We start from the raw sequence: 20,538 nt of genomic DNA, 5'->3' as shown, positions 1-20,538 counted from the left end.
ACTGTAGCATGTAAATAGTTAATAATAGTTAAACTCCACAAATCGAAAAAAGCTGCAACCTACAATTATGTAAGATAAGATCTTTGGATATCTATAACTACCAATGAATGCAGCATTAACTTGACCACCAACAATGTATCACAAATACTGTACATACCTGTAGACGAGGGCCAGAATATTGAGCATGGTGGCAACATCAGGATGATCGTGTCCTGATGTCTTCTCTAGATCTTCCAAAGCTTGCTTACACAAAGGAACGGCTACCTCATACCTGAAGGAAATAACATTCAGTCTTTTGAAATCTACCCACACATTTGGGATTCAATGACTCATTTGCTGAGCAACATCCAACATCCTTATGCCATTAACCCTTTAACGCCAATTGGACGTATTAAACGTCGACTAAAATTGTCTGTTGGGTGCCGAACCGACGTACGAAATGTTGACGAAAATTTTTTTTTTTTAAATTCGCAGAAAAATAGTTATTGGCCTAATAGGTGAAAACTTTTGAATCACGCGCATTGGGGGATGCTGGGAGTTCAAAGATCAAGCTGTTGTTTTGTTTACAATCATTACTCAGGCACGCAAGCGCGAATTTCTTTTTTCTCACACTAAAAAGCATGAGCAACACATCTCAGAAATTATTTAGTCACTTTGACATAATTTTTGTACCATTTCAAATTAGCCGTTACATAGAGTTTTATATATGAAAATGTGCGCAAATTCATGTAGAATACAACAAAAAACAACTCATGATTGTAGCTTTTATAAGTTTTGAAATATTTTCATATAAATAACCATGTGCCAAAATTTCAACCTTAGGTCAACATTGACTCTACCGAAATGGTCTAAAAACGCAATTGTAAGCTACAACTCTTATATTCTAGTAATATTCAATCATCTACCTTCACTTTACAACAAATTGGAAGTCTCTAGCACAATATTTCGATTTATGGTGAATTTATGAAAACAAACTTTTTCCTTACGTCTGCGTGGTAACTTTTCCGAAAAAATCATAAATTTTTTCTTCCAATTGTCGTAATGTTTGAATAGTTTTACATTAGCCGTTACATAAAGTTTTATATATGGAAATGTGCGCAATTTCATGCAGAATACAACAGTAAACAACCCATGGTTGTAGCTTTTATCAGTTTTGAAATATTTTCATATAACGATAAGTGCCAAAATTTCAACCATCGGTCAACTTTGACTCGACCGAAATGGTCGAAAACCACAATTGTAAGTTAAAACTCTTACATTCTAGTAATATTAAATCATTTACCTTCATTTTGCAACAAATTGGAAGTCTCTAGCACAATATTTTGATTTATGGTGAATTTTAGAAAAAAAACTTTTTCCTAGGTCCGCGCGGTAACTGCCGAAAAAATTATAATTTTTTTTCGACCGATTGTTGTAATGTTTGCACAGTTTTATATTAGCCATTAAATAAAGTTTTATATATGAAAATGTGTGCAATTTCATGTAGAATACAACAATAAACAACCCATGGTTGTAACTTATATCAGTTTTGAAATATTTTCATATAAATAACAATGTGCCAAAATATCAACCTTCGGTCAATTTTGACTCGACCGAAATGGTCGAAAAACACAATTGTAAACTAAAACTCTTACATTCTAGTAATATTCAATCATTTATGTTTATTTTGCAACAAATTAGAAGTCTCTAGCACAATATTTTGATTTATAGTGAATTTATGAAAAAAAAAAACAATTTCCTTATGTCCACGCAGTAACTCTTCCGAGAAAAATCAGAAATTTTTTTGTCCGATTGTCATAATGTTTGCACCATTTTAAATTAGCTGTTACATAAAGTTTTATATACGAAAATGTGTGCAATTTCATGTAGAATACAACTAAAAACAACCCATGGTTGTAGCTTTTATCAGTTTTGAAATATTTTCATATAAATAACGATAAGTGCCAAAATTTCAACCTTCAGTCAACTTTGACTCGACCGAGATGGTAAAAAATCAGCATTTGTAAGCTAAAACTATTACATTCTAGTTATACATATTCAATCATTTACCTTTATTTTGCAACAAATTGGAAGTCTCTAGCACAATATTTTGATTTACTGTGAATTTATGGAAAAAAACTTTTTCCTTACGTACGCGTGGTAACTTTTCCGAAAAAATCAGAAATTTTATTGTCTGATTGTCGTAATGTTTGCACCATTTTAAATTAGCTGTTACATAAAGTTTCATATATGAAAATGTGTGCAATTTCATGTAGAATACAACAATAAACAACCCATAGTTGTAGCTTTTATCAGTTTTGAAATATTTTCATATAAATAACAATAAATAGAAAAAATTCGACCTTTGGTCAACTTTAACTCGACCGAAATGGCCGAAAACTGCAATTGTAAGCTACAAAACTTACAGTCTAGTAATATTCAATCAATTACCTTCATTTGGCAACAAACGGGAAGTCTCTAGCACAATATTTCGATTTTTGGTGAATTTTTGAAAACAGCTTTTTTTTTTACTTCTGCGCATTACAAATTCATGCATCATTTTGTGATAATATATTCTCTGTGTTGCTTTGATTGTTTTACAATTTGTTACATACCAAAATCATCACAATTTATATATAATTCAACGAAAAAATAATTAACGCATTAGCTTTAACCGTTTTGCTCACAGCGCGATTTGTATACAATTATAAATTATATGAATTTTTTTTGAGCTGTCATATATTCCAATATTTATGTATGATGATGATCATTTTTTTCTTTTCTGATGGTTGCACACTAAACTTCAGGCAATGACAAAAAAAGGAGCCAAAAATGAACTCTTAATCTTGAAAATTAAGCGTGCTGTGATTTTTTGAAAAAAAAAAATTTTCCCGCTTCGGCGGTCGCTCGCTAACGCCGTTGCCATACGGGAGACGCTTTCTGAAATACCGGCTTGGCATTTAAGGGTTAATGATAATGAAAATGATGCAATAAACATCTTCCATTGATTTCATCTACAAAATCTATGGTTTCCTTAAATGTTTGAAATGTCTCATTAGGACTAGTTTCTCATATCCTAGCTTATAAGTTCTTTAGAAAAAAAAAAATGACAAATCATGAATATATGCAAGAAAGAATACTGTTTCAAGCTTTAAAATAATGGCTGACTGCCTGGTCAACAAGTTTGTTAATAATATGAAAAGTTGCATCTTGGATTTCACAGTACTTTGCATTGCTTAGTATTTATAAGACAATAACTATAATAAAAAAAGAGATATCTACACAGAGAAAATGCACGATTAATGGGGTCGGGATAAAAAAACCTGGGCAGTAAAAGATACAAAACTGGAGCGATGTACTTACCGCCCTTGTGATGCATACTGAATGACCAAGTTGTGCAGGGTACGTAGGCGTGCAGGAATTTCATATCCAGCATTGACCTGCTGCGCGAACTGAGAAGGAGGTGTTGGGGACATAGCTGCTGTAGGCAAGAAAAAATGCATTACAATACTTACATTCCTTAAATAAATGGTAGTAAGCAAAAAAATCCAGATGTAGAATAATGACAAGTACTAATAACGAAAAATTGCCCGCTGCATAAAAATGTTCTAGGTATACATTTTTCAATAAAAGATCTGTATGGGTTAGCCAAACCAATATCAACAGTTTAATTAGGATAACAAAAACAGCATATGTATATCATTGGTTAGCTGTAACAACTTTTCAGCAGGCTGAAATACAGTTGGGTGCATTTAACCATGATACCTCCTTTGGAGACACATGTTTGCATAAAAATACATTAAATGGACCATGACATGACTGACTTCTTCAATCTAGATGTTTTAACAACTTTGTTTTAATTTGTCAACAACCAAGAACTAAATGTCAGTTGAAAAGTTCTTCCAGACAGGCTATTCCTCTCTTATTAGGAATTGTGCCATAAATGCTTCTCTCCCAAAATATAATATTGTCCAATAATCAACAGCCACCTAGAGTAAAATCATTATGACACAATTTCAAACTTGAATACAACAGAAATTGTTCCAACCAGCAACAGAAGGAATGCCTTACATTGAATAAGAATTAACAGCCTTCCCACTTTTACTTTATATAAATAACTTGGAAGGAAGGGTTAATTCTCATAAGAAAGACAACAGAAAATCTAGGCAATGTAAATCTGACATTATGCCTGATAAAAACCTAATCTTTTTATGCTACTATACCATTAACACCCCTACCAGGCCTAATTACATATCTATCAATATCAATTCCTTCTCTTTAGTAGTACTACAGTTATTTTGGGATGTCTTTCATACACAGTGACACTCCATTGTTTTACTGCCTTCTGCTTTTCATCTCTTACCTAATTCTTTCTTCTTTTTGTTCCGTTTTAGCTGGTCTCCAATGAAAAAAGCCTACAGTCTGCTTAAACTACACAGTCAAACTACCAATGGAAACACACATTGACATGTAGTTTATGTACTTCCTGAATCTTAAGGTGACAAGCATTTCTTTCATTCAATTAACAAATAAATCTCTTATTCATCTTAGCCTTACTTTTTCTTAAATGTAAGATCTGTATCTTCACACAGGGGATTATAAAAAGACAAGAATTCATTATCTTATTTGATGAAATACAAGAGACATACAATGTATGGGAGAGATTCCCTAGTAGCTATAAAACAATACGGCTTTCCCTAAGTTGCAATCTGATTCAATTCCTCGAGGCTATTCAGATCCAACTTTGTTATTACTCAAACAAAAACTGCAAGCAGATTCAATTCCTTGAAGCTAGAAACTATTCAGATCCAACTTTGTTATTACCCAAATTACACTGCAAACAGATTCAATTTCTTGAGGCTATTCAGATCCAACTTTGTTATTACTCAAACAAACAGTCTCAAAATACAGTGCTGTATTGTGTACAAGCCCAGCAACCTATTCTCTGTACGTTTTTCTTATTAGATAACTCCATTCAAATGTATAAAATAAAAAGTTAAAACACCTTAAAGGCCTTTAATTCATGCATAAAACTTATTAAACTGTTCCTCTATATTAGAAAACCATGAAAACCTATTTATGTATTCTGCTTTTTCAGTCTTTATAAGGTAATATATTGTATGCTACTGAATTTTTGCTTGCTACATGTCAAGCATTCATGTATGCAATTTTGGAGAGAGAGAGAGAGAGAGAAAAAAAAAAAAATAACTTGTACTTGCAAGTCCACTGCATTTAAACCATTCAAAGTCAGTCTTTTCAATGCTCAAAAAATCTACATAACCAATTGGTCGCTTAGTCCATACTTTAAAAATTTAAATATAGTTTTTTAATCCTTGTTCATTGCAAATCCAATATACTGAAAATCAGTCAAAGCCAGTCTAACCAATTACAAATTACTCTATTTAAAAATGTTGCAAGTCACCTTACACATTAAAACAGTATAGTAGACGTACAACCATAAAATCACGTTCAAAGGCTATATTGTTTAGAAACTATGCAGTGATTAAAAGCTCTTCAAAAACAGACAACAGGCTGCTAAAACTTCATACAAAATATATTTCCCAGACGAATGACATTAATCAAATGGCAACCACACCCAATACCTTTCTGACCTCTGAAATTTCCAAGAATACTGAAGATATAAAATTACTCTCATTCTCATTTCAAGTTACTAAATTAATACCAACTATACCAAAGCATCCACATCTACTCCAATTTCTTTCACTCTCTCTCTCTGTCTACAGATTCTCTTAATCACCACAACTAGCCTACATTCCCTTCAACTTCTTTCCCTCACTATGGATTTTTCTTCCCTTCTTCTACCCATTCTCATAACCACCTTCCTCTCTCTCTTTTCAAAAGGGTGGTCACAATTTATTTCAAAATCAAGACTCGTATTTTGTTTCTTTCCATTGCTTACCTCTTTCATGCCAGGGTCACAAGAAGAAAGAATTTCTTCTCATAAACCATGGACTTTGGCAAAAAGAAATCCACTGGTATGTATCTGAGCCTACACATAAATATTCAGGGCAATCTCAACTTCATGATCAATTAATGAAAGCACATGATTACCCAAAATCATCTATAACAAACATTATGAGATCAAGAAACCCAATGTCTTGACCAAGTCCAGCTCACTATTTCTTTTTTAACAAATCTCAGGAAATTACTTATTTGAGGAAAATTTTTTTGTATAGAGTACCATCAACTGAAGGGAAGTGCTCCATTAGGAATATAATACACTAAGGAACAGTGACCCCCATGGGGAGGAGGGTAGTCCTTTCACGGTGCATTCAACACAGTACTATTACAAACTTTTCTGCATTAGCCATAGTGATCTCAGTTGCAGTACTTTTTTCTTCTTTTCTTTCACATCCCTTCTTAATCCTCTTCTCATCTAGTTGTCATTCTTTTTAACTTTTCCTTGCTTCAATTTTCTTTTCCGGGATAGCTGCTCACAACAGCAGTCTTGGTCTTCAACACTTAGATTCAAAAGGAATGAAAACTCGATAAAGTGGCACCTGCTACTTCCACCTGACAAAGCTAAAACAAACTTGGCAACAACCCCCAAGGAAAAGTGGGAAGAAAGATACTGTACATCAATCATGCAATGCATTTCTAGTCAACAGAGTGGATTATTCAAAACTAGATGTGTACCATGTGCAACAAAGGTTTAAAAGATACAGATGGCAGCCTGAGCACAGGCTTAATGCTGTGTCTTATAAAAAGAAATCATTATTAAGAAATTCATATAAGTCACTGCAGCATACTACTATATGCAGCAAAAACATTGGCAATGACAAGGAAAGAGATTTTGAAAACATGTAACCATAAAATGTAGTTCCAAGGTAGGAGTTAGGTGAATAGATCATGTGACAAACGATGATTTGGTAAACAGATGCTATAAACAAGAGGGTGGACAAAAGATCAAGATCTCAAAGATTTTGACATGTGTTAAGAAGGGAAGGGATTCAGTTCATCAGAAAGGCAGTGGATATGGAAGTGGCAAAGTTAAGACCTAGGAGATTTACACTGAAGGGGATAGATGAAGCCCCAAATTCCAATAAAAATTCAGGCAAATTCATCATGCACATTTATACAATGAAAAATATGTTTGGACTGATCATTGAATTTACAATTACACTTATCCACACATGAGCAAAAGCTTTACAGCCACACAGGCCAACCTGCTATACAAGGCAAATCTATTCCTCTACTCCATAACCTGAAGTTTCCAACTGGAAACCTGCTGCCTGAATATAAGAAAATTATATTCATAATGCAAATTAAGTTACAATAGCAATTCAGAAACATACCATTAGGGCCTAGTATCACCATCTCTTGACATGGATAATCTACCATAAAGCAAAGCTCCATATACTTTTATACAAATTTTACAGCATAAACTAGACCACAGTGTAAAGGGACTTGATTGAAAACTTTTAAAAAATCCAAGGAAATGACCACACTGACAAGGGTTCTCATAGAAATGTGGCTTGCACCTACAGCGCTGATTTCTTATGTACCACAACTTATAAGGAACCCTACGCTGGACGAGTGGTTTTCGAGCTGGGCTGCCAATCCGGTGGTCCCAGGTTCGATTCCCGGCTCGGTCAACGCGGAATCAGCGAAATTTATTTCTGGTGATAGAAGTTCATTTCTCGATATAGTGTGGTTCGGATCCCACAATAAGCTGTAGGTCCCGTTGCTAGGTAAACCAAATTTCGGTTGCCATGAGCCACGTAAAAATATCTAATCCTTCGGGCCAGCCCTAGGAGAGCTGTTAATCAGCTCAGTGGTCTGGTAAAACTAAGATATACTTAACTTAACTTATAAGGAACCCTGAAAATACACCCGAGAAAATACATCCGAAAAAAATTCCACTATGATAACACTGTTTATATTAAGATAACTTTACTTTCTTTTATCAAAACAATGTTGCTTAAAAACTACCATAAAATTCTAAGACAAAATACAATGACAGACCATAACAATAATTTCAGTAATATTTCAACATCTGGTAATGAAGAATATTTTCACAAACTTAAATCCATTTCCCCAATAACTGGAGAGCTTTGAGAGAAAGCATGACAGTAATGAGTGCCCCACACTATCTCCAGTTCCTGAATCAAAGAACTGTCAACTAAATCATTACATATTGAGTTACTTCATCTTTAAACAGTTGACTAAACAGCAGTATTTCATCCCTTTATGTTTTCCAGACATGTATATTGTGCTACTTACCTAAATTCAGCCCATGTTCTACACATACACACATTCACTTTCACTTCCTAAACATGGCCTTTTGTTTGCTAACACCAACACTAATACTTTCCGCAGTATAAGGACCTTTTTGTTCTAAATCTTCCACTCATTAAAATGAGCACTCTCTCATTCTATAAGTCTTGGTATAAAACATAGAAAAAGTAGAGCATCTGCATAATTACCTACATGTGTATTAAGACTTTAATAACTTTATACAAATTCAACAAGAGCAATCTGATCTCAGTAGTTCACTTGACAAAAGTTCAAAACTAGGAATCTGTAAACAGATTTGCCTGGTGTAAATATGAACTGAAGGACCTTATAACAACAGCTCACTTGGCAAATGCTAGAGAAAAATACAGTACTAGTTCTATCTGACACTGTAATTTTAAAAAATGCAAAGGTAAAGCCAGAAGTTTGCGATATCAAATCATGCTAGAGTCACATCTCTCACAACCGACGCCCTAAAGGGCAGAATGTAGCAGTTTCAATGGCACTAGAAGCTCTTTGTACCATCTCTTATGCCTTCTACTTTTCATCTGCTCCCATTCTTCTCTTCTCACTATGTTGTCAAATTTCTTGAAATGCATCTTGCTCCAATGTCTATTTATATACTATTGGATTTTTTAGGAGTAATAAAATATGACTATTGGATTTTTTAGGAGTAATAAAATATGACTCAATATGCCTTGTTAAAATAATTCTTATTAATACTGGTCACCCTAGGGAAGGTTCAAACACCACTTGAAATTAAACAAATAGGGCAAAAGAACCTGTGAAAAGTTGGTTTAGATTGTAATAGTCTCAACCATGCACTGAGAGAGTACCAATTGCAGGGGGGGGGGGGTGGGGGGGGGGGGGGGGATAATTCCTTCCAGTAGTTGCTTAGCCATACAAGAAAAATTCTAAACTTCACCACACAAGTTGATGGACAAGCGTCAATGATTATAAAACAAAATCCTTGAACATTCATTACATGGTAAAGTAAAATCTACACCGGCAACATTAACCCACAAAAATCTTACAATGAAATAACACAAAAGTTCAAATTAGGAAGTCATTTCTCTACGAATATCTTGAAATATTTAATATAAACTGCAAAGTATATGTAAGTAAGGAGTACCCTACACCATATTATTTGTGCAACATGTACAATACTGTTAAACTCTCAAATCTGGCTGCCTACCACCATTAGTAAGGACTAAGCTTACCAGTAACTAGCTGAATACACCTGAAAAATATTTACAGTAACTACTAGAGTACCAGCATAGTCGTAAGTCTCAAAACTATTTACGAACACTACTGAGAAATGTTACATTCTCTCAACAACACTTCAACAACGAATGGCTTCTGCAGCCACACTTGGAACAACAAAAAGATAAAAGCACTTTTGAACAAGGCCTGCCGCTGCTACACAACATGCACACCAGACATTATTATTCAGAACAAAAATACAATTACAACTGCAGTATTACAATTACATTATCTCAGTTAATTCTCATGAAATCACAAAAAATATGTTATACACATACTTTTGAGAAATAAAATTGGCAAAATACATTACAGTACTTAAAAAAAGCTGTATTAATCATCCAATCACATTTAATGACACAATATAAATGGAAAATTGCAAAATAAAGAAGCAACAGAGATGTTCTCGAAAAAATGAGGGCACTAAGAAGATAGGGGAGAGATGGCGACAGAGCTCATGCAAGTCTTAGAGAGTGAGAGAAAGGAAGCGCACATAAAAACTTACCTAGGGACGCCTGGGACCCAAATTCCCCGCTTCTCTTTAAACCTAAAGGAAAAAAAAAGTGGAAATGGTGTGTGTGTGTGCCAAGCTCTAGAGCTCTCTTGAGTCACTAAAAGATAGAGAATAAACAATAAAAGAGGAGTGCTGTCCCCCCCAAAAAAGGAAGAGTGAGAAAATCAAAATACACAAAGCTTCACTGTCTATTTAAGGAATTAAATAAAAAATAAGACTGACTAAATCATAATTAACTTGGCAAGCAGTAATTAACATGTGGTGACAAGTGTCTACAATTAACCGAATCTCTACCATCTGAAACCCAGCGCAATTACTAGTTAACTTGTAGCGTTGGCTTCTGTCTGCTACCTGTGATTAGTTTGGCCTTACTATTCTAATTTGGATTAATCTTGTTAAGCCACTGAGAAGAAAATCTAGTTACTGCATAAAGCTTTGGAGATTTATTAAGGAGTCAAAATTCCACCAAGCTGAATTATACCATAATAAAAGTTAACTAAATTCTTCTACACTCTTGCATTAGAAATCTGAAAATAAAATTATATTTCAAGGGAGGGCCGCTAATTTAAAATACATCCCACCAAGTGTTCACAACTTCTAATTGTACTTTAAGAGAGTCTGCAAATTCAATCAAAACTCTGATGAACTTTTGAAAATTTACTCTATATTTCACTGGAAGTCTGCACAGTTAACACTAATCTGATATGAGTTATAGTATGTGAATTTATATTCATATTACACAGAAGTCTTCAAATTGTTACCATACAGAATCGATTACCTAAAAATTTAACTTATCTGTTGAAAGATTGATAAATGACAACACATTGTTAGTGAATCTAGAATCCTCCCAGACTTGCATTGGATGTTTGCAAACTGAACTACAATAGACCATAGTCATTCCACTAATGTATACTCCATTGGATGTCTGCAAAACAAAACAACCTACGAGCCAATTTCTCACAGCATGTTTGCATGTTTTAGACTGTAAATTTTCTTGCACTCACATGAATAATTACAGCAGTACACAATGACAACGAAAATAAGAAAAACTTAAAAAGGAAGGAAATGATCAAACCCAAAAGTCTTATGCTTGAAGGCCTGAAGAGTACATCTAATGCAAAACATTAATGGCTGAATTTAAAACTAAAAAGAAAAACTATTACAGTACCAAGAACATATATTGTACTAGGGTTAAGTACAATAAGCTTAAAAACTAATTAAGTTTATTTTGGTGTCTTTGCTCCAGAAACAGCCTATTTTGGCATGTTGCACTATTACTACACAAGGTCCACATAGAACAAGTTGTCTTTAAGTTGTAATGCAAACTATTTGCTTCTACTGAAGGATAATCATGCCACAATTTTTTATATGTCCAGTTTCCAGATTTAAACTACTTTGAAGATTCCCCTGAGAGAACTTCACTAGTATTAATAATTTTAAATTTCATCCAAACAAAGGTCATTTTAATTAGTGCTTAACTTCCCAATGCAACCATCAGTCAGAATTCCAAAACCATCCACATACCAAGAAAGAACTTGTTGCTTATTTCAAAAGAGCAGTGCTGTATATCCACAATAATCTATATTCTTATACTCAATAAACTTTGATTCACCTAAGGAATATACATGATTCACCTCCCACAGCCAATAGCTTATGTGGCAAACATGCTCAAATATAACCTAGTATCAAGAGCACTGTCTGAGAACAAAAGCCACAAAACATGCTTGAGAACTGAAGTGTTGCTGATTTCATTAACAACATGTGCTACATCACAGGCTTACGTTGAGAGTGAATGTGAGAATGTGTAAATCCTTCAAAAACCTCTCTCCCTCAACCAAACCAGGTTCAAAGTCCAATCCCCTTGTAATCTGATGTCACCTGTATCAGTTCTTACTGAGCATACTGTACTTTGTACTACCGCATCTCTCCATTGGTTATGTGCAGTGTCTCCACAACTAACTGTCTATCCTCTACCTACTTCAGCCCTATGTAGATGTCCTTGGTATAGTCCTAGGTTATACTCATGCCAATTCATTACAGAAGCTAATTTTAACATCCATGTCAGTGCTGGAGCGATGCCTTCATTAATCCTTAACCTTACTTAAGTGGGCAGTCAATTTCATGAAATCTGTTCATTATGACTGGGGATGAAAATACCATCAAAATCAAACAAACCTATGGAACCACTCAAGATATGGGAGATGACCAATATGGATATCAAGCCTTCAAAACCTTACAGAGTATATACTTAAATCTTTCATAAAGCTATTTTAATTTTGGTTAAAAAAAAATCTTTTTAAACCTAAAACTTCTTTATCAAATATCTAATAATAACATCATTATTACCAATTATTTCCATACTAACTTTGAGCAAACAAGAATATCAAGCCAAACTGAACAAATTATTGAATACCTTTTACTTCTTCCTGCAAAAATACTGTCCTCTTTAACGAGAGAAGTGTGTTATTTGTTCCCTTAGTTTTCAATGGCATGGCAAATAGTTTGGTTATGACTATCCAAAATTTATCAACCGTTACAATCAAAGTTGTTTCCTTTTGCTTGTGAGATAAAGTCTTCAAAGTAAGAATCTTACACTAATTTCCTGAAAACAGCTACAACAACAATCTAACTCAATCATCCCATCATGCATTAGGAACATTTCATTATTAACATCTCTAAACAGATACTGCATGATGGAAATAAAACACTAACATAAGGTACACACCAAACATTATACAGTACAACTAACATCAACACCAACCTACAAAGAACAGATTGTAGGTGGGTTCATAAATAAAAAAAAAAAATAGGTCTCCTTTCTGTTTGTATCTGACCATTTCTCTGATATACTTGACTACATCCCTTATATCTTAATTCAATCTCTTCACCAACAATAAAATGTTTTTACTTTGACCGTTATACCAATCAAACTAAAACCCTTTTCTAACTTCTAAAATCTGTGTGCAAAAAAAAAGTGTAGAAAGTCTATTACCTGTATAGCAAAAACTGAAAACTTCTGGATTAAATGTTAAATCTGGAACTGTAAAAAAGCAAGACAAAATATGCTGAAAGTTTCATTTTTCAACAAAATAAAAAACCTAGAGTCAGCCTTGCTGAAACTTAAAATGCATCCAGTCAAAATACTCTCCTACAGGACTCACAACTGCTGGATGACTTCTTGTTATAATGATTTTTATTTCTTGCTAAAACTGTTCTCTAGACTGAAAAGAGAAAGGTTCTCTAGACCGAAAAATAGAAACTCAGAGAATGACCAACCAGTCCTCATTATATGTCCCTTGAAATACAAAAACCAGACAGCATGAGTGTCTATTTACATAAAGTCCAAATCACTTCAATGAGAAACTAATAAAATCACTGCAAGTAACACCACATGATCAGTACCCTGACTAAATCCCACAAAATATCCATTTATGATTCTTAAATCACAGAATAATCCCCGCTTACAACAAAGACACCTATAAGTAAAACAGGGAGAGGGGACAGAGGCATGCTTCACATATTGTGAGGTGTACGTAGTGGCATCTGCAAAATGACAGGGAGTTAATCTGAATTTTGAGTAGCATTATTAAAGCATAACTTAGAGCATTCAAATCTAAAGTAATTGTTCAATACAAACATTATGTTTAGAGAAAATGATCAATGTTCCCCAGTTAATGAACATCAGAATCAAGCAGATTCCCTATTGATGTTCATGATATCATCGTGGTAATAAAAATCCATTTATATACAAGTTTTACAGTAACTAGAGTTGGCGCTTCGTAAGATGAGTCTGTTTGGCAAGAAGGATCTTCAAGTATGAGTTGATCTCTTGGCTAAGTTACTGAAAGTTGTGAGATACAGTGCTTCAAATGCATGAAAGTTTCAAATCAAACTGTAGAAGATGACCAGACAAATTTTGATAAGAGTACTATCTTGGATAAAGAAAAAGTTGCAAGGATCAATATGAATATTCAACATACCTTTGAAAAGTTAAGTGAAATTACATAAAGACTGAATTGGAAATGAATTCTACATGAAGCGATTGTCATGAAGACAAGGCACAGCATTATAAACAAGACTTTTATCAGTACAGAACTTGGGATGAAGGAAAACTTCAGACTAACTCAACTGTCTAATGCTAGTCACCGTGCAACCAGAGAGTCCTTATGTGCTACTTGTGCAAATCAAGAATACAGTAGTAAATCTCAGAGAGTACAGTAAGGACTGAAGTGATAAGAAATATACCAGTGAACTGTGTGTACAGAAAAACAAAACCTGTTTGTGACACAAAACATCAAGGGTCTTACCAGCCCTATCATCAGCATCGTCATCGGGGAAGAGATCGACAACAGGGTCATCACTTTTATCTTTCTTCTCTTCCATTGAAGACTCGGAATCCTGCGGCAAACACATCATCATTACTAAGAAAACTGAAGACAAGGAAAATAGTAATAAAAACATCATCACTACTAAGAAAATTATAAACCAGGAAAATGAAAAACAAAACATCATCACTGTAAGAAAACTGACAACAAGGAAAACCGGAAACTATCCAAACAGTAAAACTAGGTGCCAAAATTGTTTGTAGGGTTTAATGAGAAACTTGATTTTAAAGGAGAGAGAGAGAGAGAGAGAGAGAGAGAGAGAGAGAGAGAGAGAGAGAGAGAGAGAGAGAGAGAGAGAGAGAGAGAGAGAGAGAGAGAGAGAGAGAGATCTTAAAGTAAGTGCCAAGGGTTCTCACCTGGACATCAGCATCGTATTTCTTGATGGTAGACATAAATTCTAGATGCTTCTTGTCCTCCTCCAATTGTGCTACATGTTGCTCTGAGGCTTGCAACTTTTGCTGCGTTGAGGCCAATTCATCACGAAGCCAGGCATTTTCCTGGCACAACCGTCTTACCTGTGCGCGAAGCTTCTGTTTTTCAGCTTCAACAGTTTGCAAGTGTGATGCAAGGGCCAGCATAATCTGTGGAGAAGGGTTGGTTCAATTTGTTATACATCCGGTTTGAAAATAAAACTAAAGTGATTTGAAACTTCAAACTATGAAACAATAAGAAATATCTAAATTGAATATCTACCTTCACTAAACTAATACTTATGGATAATGTTCATGACAAAGTTTGCAGACAACTTGATAAAAGGTTAAAAGATTGCACTTCTGGCCTTAATAACTTTAGCAAGTACTTTGGTTACTGTCCCATTACTGACTTTACTTAGCCCCCTTATACCTTTTAACTATACAGTAAAATCTGTCTGACTATTTCTGGATCTTCTTCATCCATTAATGATTAAATCATCCTGTACAATTACCATTATTATTTCATCCCCATTCCTACTGAAGAGAACAGGCTGAAAATGGAAACAGAAGGAATGCAAAGCAGAAAGTAGAAACTGCAATTAAGATTTACCTACTAGAGAGAGAGAGAGAGAGAGAGAGGAGAGAGAGAGAGGAGAAGAGAGAGAGGAGGAGAGAGTAGAGATAAGAGATAGAGATATATAGAGAGAGAGAAACTATTCTGCCATTTCAACCCACCTGTGCCTCAGAGAGCCCCAGCTCGATCTGGTCGAGGGACTTCTGGATGATGCCAGCCTTCTCATGGACGACATTGGAATCAGGCGGCTGCTGGTGTGTGAGGGAGCTGTTGATCCCAGTCAGTATGGAGTTGTGCTCGTTCCGCAGGGCCTCGAGGCCCTGGACCACCGTCCTCGTGTGGGATACCACCTCCTCCTGCGTGAGGGCCGTCATCCTCCCGATGCTCTCTATCTTCTTGCTGTGGGTAGAGGGAAATCTCTATCAAAAGAATGCAATAAAAAGATAAACAGTATCATAAACTGAAGTGTAAAGAATAACAATAGTTAGGAAAAAATTTATGAAATTAATCACTATCTTTCCATTGCATATCAACATCCTTTTTAAGTTAAAAAAAATTGTAAAAAAAGAACTCAATACTACTGTTTTCATAAACAGACAGAAAAGACTGTAAACACATGAGATTAATCCACCTACAATTTTGCATTGTGCTGTAAATTCTAATTCCCATATGCATTTTTTTATAAATACATACATTAATTGTGCTAACAAATTCTTACTTTTACCCCTTAATAATGATAAATTTCATCAACTAAAATACTACGCAACACTATGGACAAAACATTTTCCAGAACATCCTATGAAAAAATCAAATACTACTACTGTATAGCAGAAATTATAGTTAAGCGCCCCTTTACAACAACAAAAAATAATTCTTCATCTTTCACCTTCCAAATCCAATAAAAATACTTGATAGTATCTCTGTTAAACCTGACCTCTTCTAACAGAACACTTCTCCAGGAAAAAAATTGATAAATTTATTTAAAATGTTCCTGTAACATTGCATGTTATGGTGATAGCATGACCGATTAACACCTCAACTTCATGGGTTACGAATAAATTAAGCTAAGCATGCAATCATGCTCTACTGGTGACGGACAGCTCACTTCTTAACATGAAATTTTAAAGACAGGTTCCCAACAAAGCCTCTAGTGTAATCAATATGATGGAGGGCATTTGTAAAGGACACAAATTTCTTTTGCAATATAAAAGGGGGGGAAACTTTTTTCTATTTAAGGTACATGATTTCCTTTTACAATACAGGCAGTCCCCAGTTATCGGCGAACTCAGTTAATGGTGATCCGGTTTTATGGAGCTTGCCTAGCGCCATAAAATCAGCAATTAATGGCGACATAACGTGCTGATAATAGAGTTATGGCACCATAACATACCTAAAAGAGGCGCCATTAACCGAAACTCGGCGCCATAAATTGCAGAGTTTCAGTTAATGGCGGTTTTCACTTATCAGCATCCCGCCAAGAATGGAACCCCAACCAATAACCAGGGACTGCCTTAAATATAAATATAAATATAAATATATATATATATATATATATATATATATATATATATATATATATATATATATATATATATATATATATATATATATGTGTGTGTGTGTGTGTGTATATGTATATGATATATATAGGAGAGATAGAGATATATATATAGATATAAAAGATAATATATATATATATATAGTATATATATATATATATAATATATAGTAGATATATTACTATATCTATATATATATAATATATATATATATATATTATAATATAGTATATATATATATATAAAAGAGGCATTTCTAACTACCACTCATTTGGTGGAAAAACAAAAACAGAAAGACAAAGAACATTTCATGTTCTTCCCACTGCTCGAACATACAGGCAATCCCCGGGTTACGACGGGGGTTCCGTTCTTGAGACGCGTTTGTAACCCGGAACATCATAAAAAATACTAAGAAAATCTTACTTTTAATGCTTTGGGTGCATTGAAAACTATGTAACCTGCATTCTTATTGCGTTTTTCATCAAAAAAACTTCAAATATTGATTATTTTGCATTTTTGGTGTCATATTTCTTCTGCCAGATGAGCGTTGTAGATGTCGTAACCCTGGAAATAATTTCTGACGAATATAATTGAAAAGCACCTTAACCTCGGAACGTCGTAAGCCGAACCCGTCGTAACCCGGGGACTGCCTGTACTGTGTGTACGTATATGCGTTTCCCTATTTCAGTCTTATCCTACACACGCTTTTCTTATTTCCTGTTGGCTTTCCATTTCCCAAGTACTTCTCATTTCTTTTAAGTGTAGGACAAAAGCCAAAGGGTGACTGTTCTTGAGTGCTTAGGAAAATACTTTCACAAATTCACATCATAATTTCACAATTCTATTTCATACTCGAATTTTGTACAAACGTTATGTATAGTACTTCATACCTATTTTTATTTTTAAAGTCTATATCTAAATAACTTCTTTACCATATACATTTAACCACCTATATATTTCATGACCAATTTAAACAAATTTATACTGCTTCTCAATCTTTTTCCCACCACATATTTACTGTTTAAATGTACTATTACCTTAAAAAAGTATTTCATATCTTAATATTTTATAGGAAAAGATTTGGAATTCAATTACTTCGTACCTAAATATTTTTGTGCAAACATTTCCCAAATGTTTCAAATTGAAAGACTAAAAGCAATTTAGCTTTCTGTTGCCCTGTCAACACACGTGAAGTGGGGTGACAAATACTTGACAAAAGGGGGACAAAAATGACGGACTTGTGCACTATGTAATCAATATAACATACGTACAAAATGGCCAACTACTTCCTGCATTCACTGCATATTCACAAACAGGTAGCTTACACACTTGTTTAACTTTCAACTGACAGAGAGAGAGAGAGAGAGAGAGAGAGAGAGAGAGAGAGAGAGAGAGAGAGAGAGAGAGAGAGAGAGTTAAATGAGGTCAAACTTCTCTATCTCATGTAACTCAAGTGTTTAAAACACATGAGGTTCAACACACAGCACAAGAAAGACAGGTTGAATGACCACAAACCTAATAAGGAAACCAGAGACAACGATAGCTAAGAATAAAGAGATGACATAATACAAATAGGAGAGGTGGACCTAGTGAAATGGACAATAAAAGATGAAGAGGCATGAAAATACAAAGATGGGAAATGGAAGGAATGAAACGTCATACAGGCAACATAGACGCTAGAGACAATGACGAACATAATTAACTTACTGATTTAGTAGTAATCTGAAATGGCATTTCCCTAAGAGATGAAAAACTAATTTTCCCTCTGTTTCTACAGCTTTCTTTTTTGTGCCTTACTACCAATCACATTGGCAACTGAAAGCAATGGCTTTCGGAATGAGATTGCAAGTAACATATTCACTGGTGCAAGCAACATATTCACTGGTGAAGTGATAAACGAGATTTGCTTGGGTATCCAGTTAACAAGTAAAGAACAAATGACCACAACAATAAGTCAGCTGAACAAAGACAAAGCTAAAAATATTAGAAGCCATACATAATACTACTTCTCAGTATATAACTTTACTCAGAAAGATAACTACAAATATCTAATAAGACTTTTTGGTGATGATATCATTATCATTATTCTATAAAAAATATTTATCATCATCAATGTCAGAATTGACAGACAAATTTGTCCCAAAATACCTTTACACTGTATGGAATTCAATCATAAATATTAAATAATGAAAAGAAAACAACATGGATAATGCCAATAGACAAACCAAAAAAATTTGCCTCACTTGTTCAACAAATGATGTGAATTTCTCCAGAACATAAAATACAAATAACAAACAACTAACCAACTGGGAGAAAAGAAGCTTGGTATCAGAATTACGTGTGTATGGTGTGTGGGACTAAGACTAACAAGGTATGATCCAACCTCCAGCTTACTCGGGGAGCATGCTAAAATCTAGTCAAATAGTGTTGTTATTCTCTTCATTTCGACTATAATAGCATTAAATTTCGATCGTATATTATATACAAAACTAATCTCCAACATAGCCTACTACTTGCTAAGTTATGACAATGCTTTTTATCATTTTATTACTCACATATTTTAACTTTATCATTTTACAACTTCATAGTGTATAATTTTCTTTAAAATAGTGTACTTTAATATTTAACACATTTATCCCACATTCTTGAGTTAGCCTAATAGTAAGTCAATAAAATATACTAAACTTTTCTCAGAATCTGCATATTATTATTAGTGACTTTAGTATCCTAAATTTGATATTTCATAAATTCTACACATTATTATCGGTGACTTTCGTATCCTAAATTTGGTATTTCATAATTATTGCTATTTGTGTCTTTGTCATTTATTTCTAATGTAGAGGATACCGAGATGAAAAAATTTCAGCGATCACAGTGCATTTTAATGTCGCTGTCAAAATGTCAACAAGGCAAATCGCCATCTATTGAGGAAAATGAACACTAAACTATTCGCTAATGGGATAAACATTCTCTAGCACAGATAAAGATTTACACTAGCACTTCTCATGGATGACATACCCAAATATGTAAATAGTACACAGTTGTATACAAGAAATTATCAAAATTGTATCACATATAAGTCTTTCAAGCATACTCACTGTAAGGGAATTGAGGGTATCTGGCAAAAGGGAATTTAATATGGGTGCGTGTGAAGGGAACCGAGATATACCATAAAGGGAATAAAGAAGTATGGGACGAGAATTATGGGTATCTGGAGAGGGAATTGAGTATGTATAAAGTATTGATATTTATATAATATTTGGTGAAGAGCAAATAGTAGTACAGAATTAAAGGTCAAAGGGTTATCTTTCTCTATCCCTTGTAAATTAATCCTATTATTATTATTATATTATTATTACAAAGAGACAACACAGGCCTTATTGTGCTTCACACACACACACACACACACACACACACACACACACACACACACACACACACACACACACGCTGACAATTGTTCAAGTGAATTCTGTAGCAGAAATAACAACTAGTGACTGTATGTCAGTATCAATAATCTATGATACTGAAAATAGCAGGCTTATATGATGCAGAATTAGTCTAAAATCCATTGAATTTCAAAGGCCTCTTCAGCAGA

At 34.2% G+C, this 20,538-nt stretch overlaps 1 protein-coding gene across 16 annotated transcripts in view; it reads right to left on the bottom strand.

Annotated features, from left to right (window-relative positions):
• LOC135202974 (kinesin light chain-like) overlaps positions 1-20,538 on the bottom strand; it is a 197,754-nt gene that overhangs the window by 49,797 nt on the left and 127,419 nt on the right. For 11 of the 16 annotated variants that reach the window (XM_064232496.1, XM_064232497.1, XM_064232494.1 and 8 more), the window contains exons 2-7: positions 15,543-15,780; positions 14,751-14,975; positions 14,317-14,407; positions 10,001-10,042; positions 3,343-3,460; positions 158-271 (exon numbers count right to left, since the gene is read on the bottom strand). In XM_064232496.1, the coding sequence (XP_064088566.1) occupies positions 158-271; positions 3,343-3,460; positions 10,001-10,042; positions 14,317-14,407; positions 14,751-14,975; positions 15,543-15,755 (803 nt within the window). In that variant the 5' untranslated portion in view covers positions 15,756-15,780. The remainder of the gene's footprint in view (positions 1-157; positions 272-3,342; positions 3,461-10,000; positions 10,043-14,316; positions 14,408-14,750; positions 14,976-15,542; positions 15,781-20,538) is intronic. The other 5 variants (XM_064232489.1, XM_064232492.1, XM_064232490.1 and 2 more) reach the window with 3 other exon arrangements.

Source organism: Macrobrachium nipponense, chromosome 33 (genome assembly GCF_015104395.2).
Source record: "Macrobrachium nipponense isolate FS-2020 chromosome 33, ASM1510439v2, whole genome shotgun sequence".
NCBI classification, from domain to species: domain Eukaryota; kingdom Metazoa; phylum Arthropoda; class Malacostraca; order Decapoda; family Palaemonidae; genus Macrobrachium; species Macrobrachium nipponense.
This window is presented reverse-complemented; position numbering and strand designations above follow the sequence as displayed.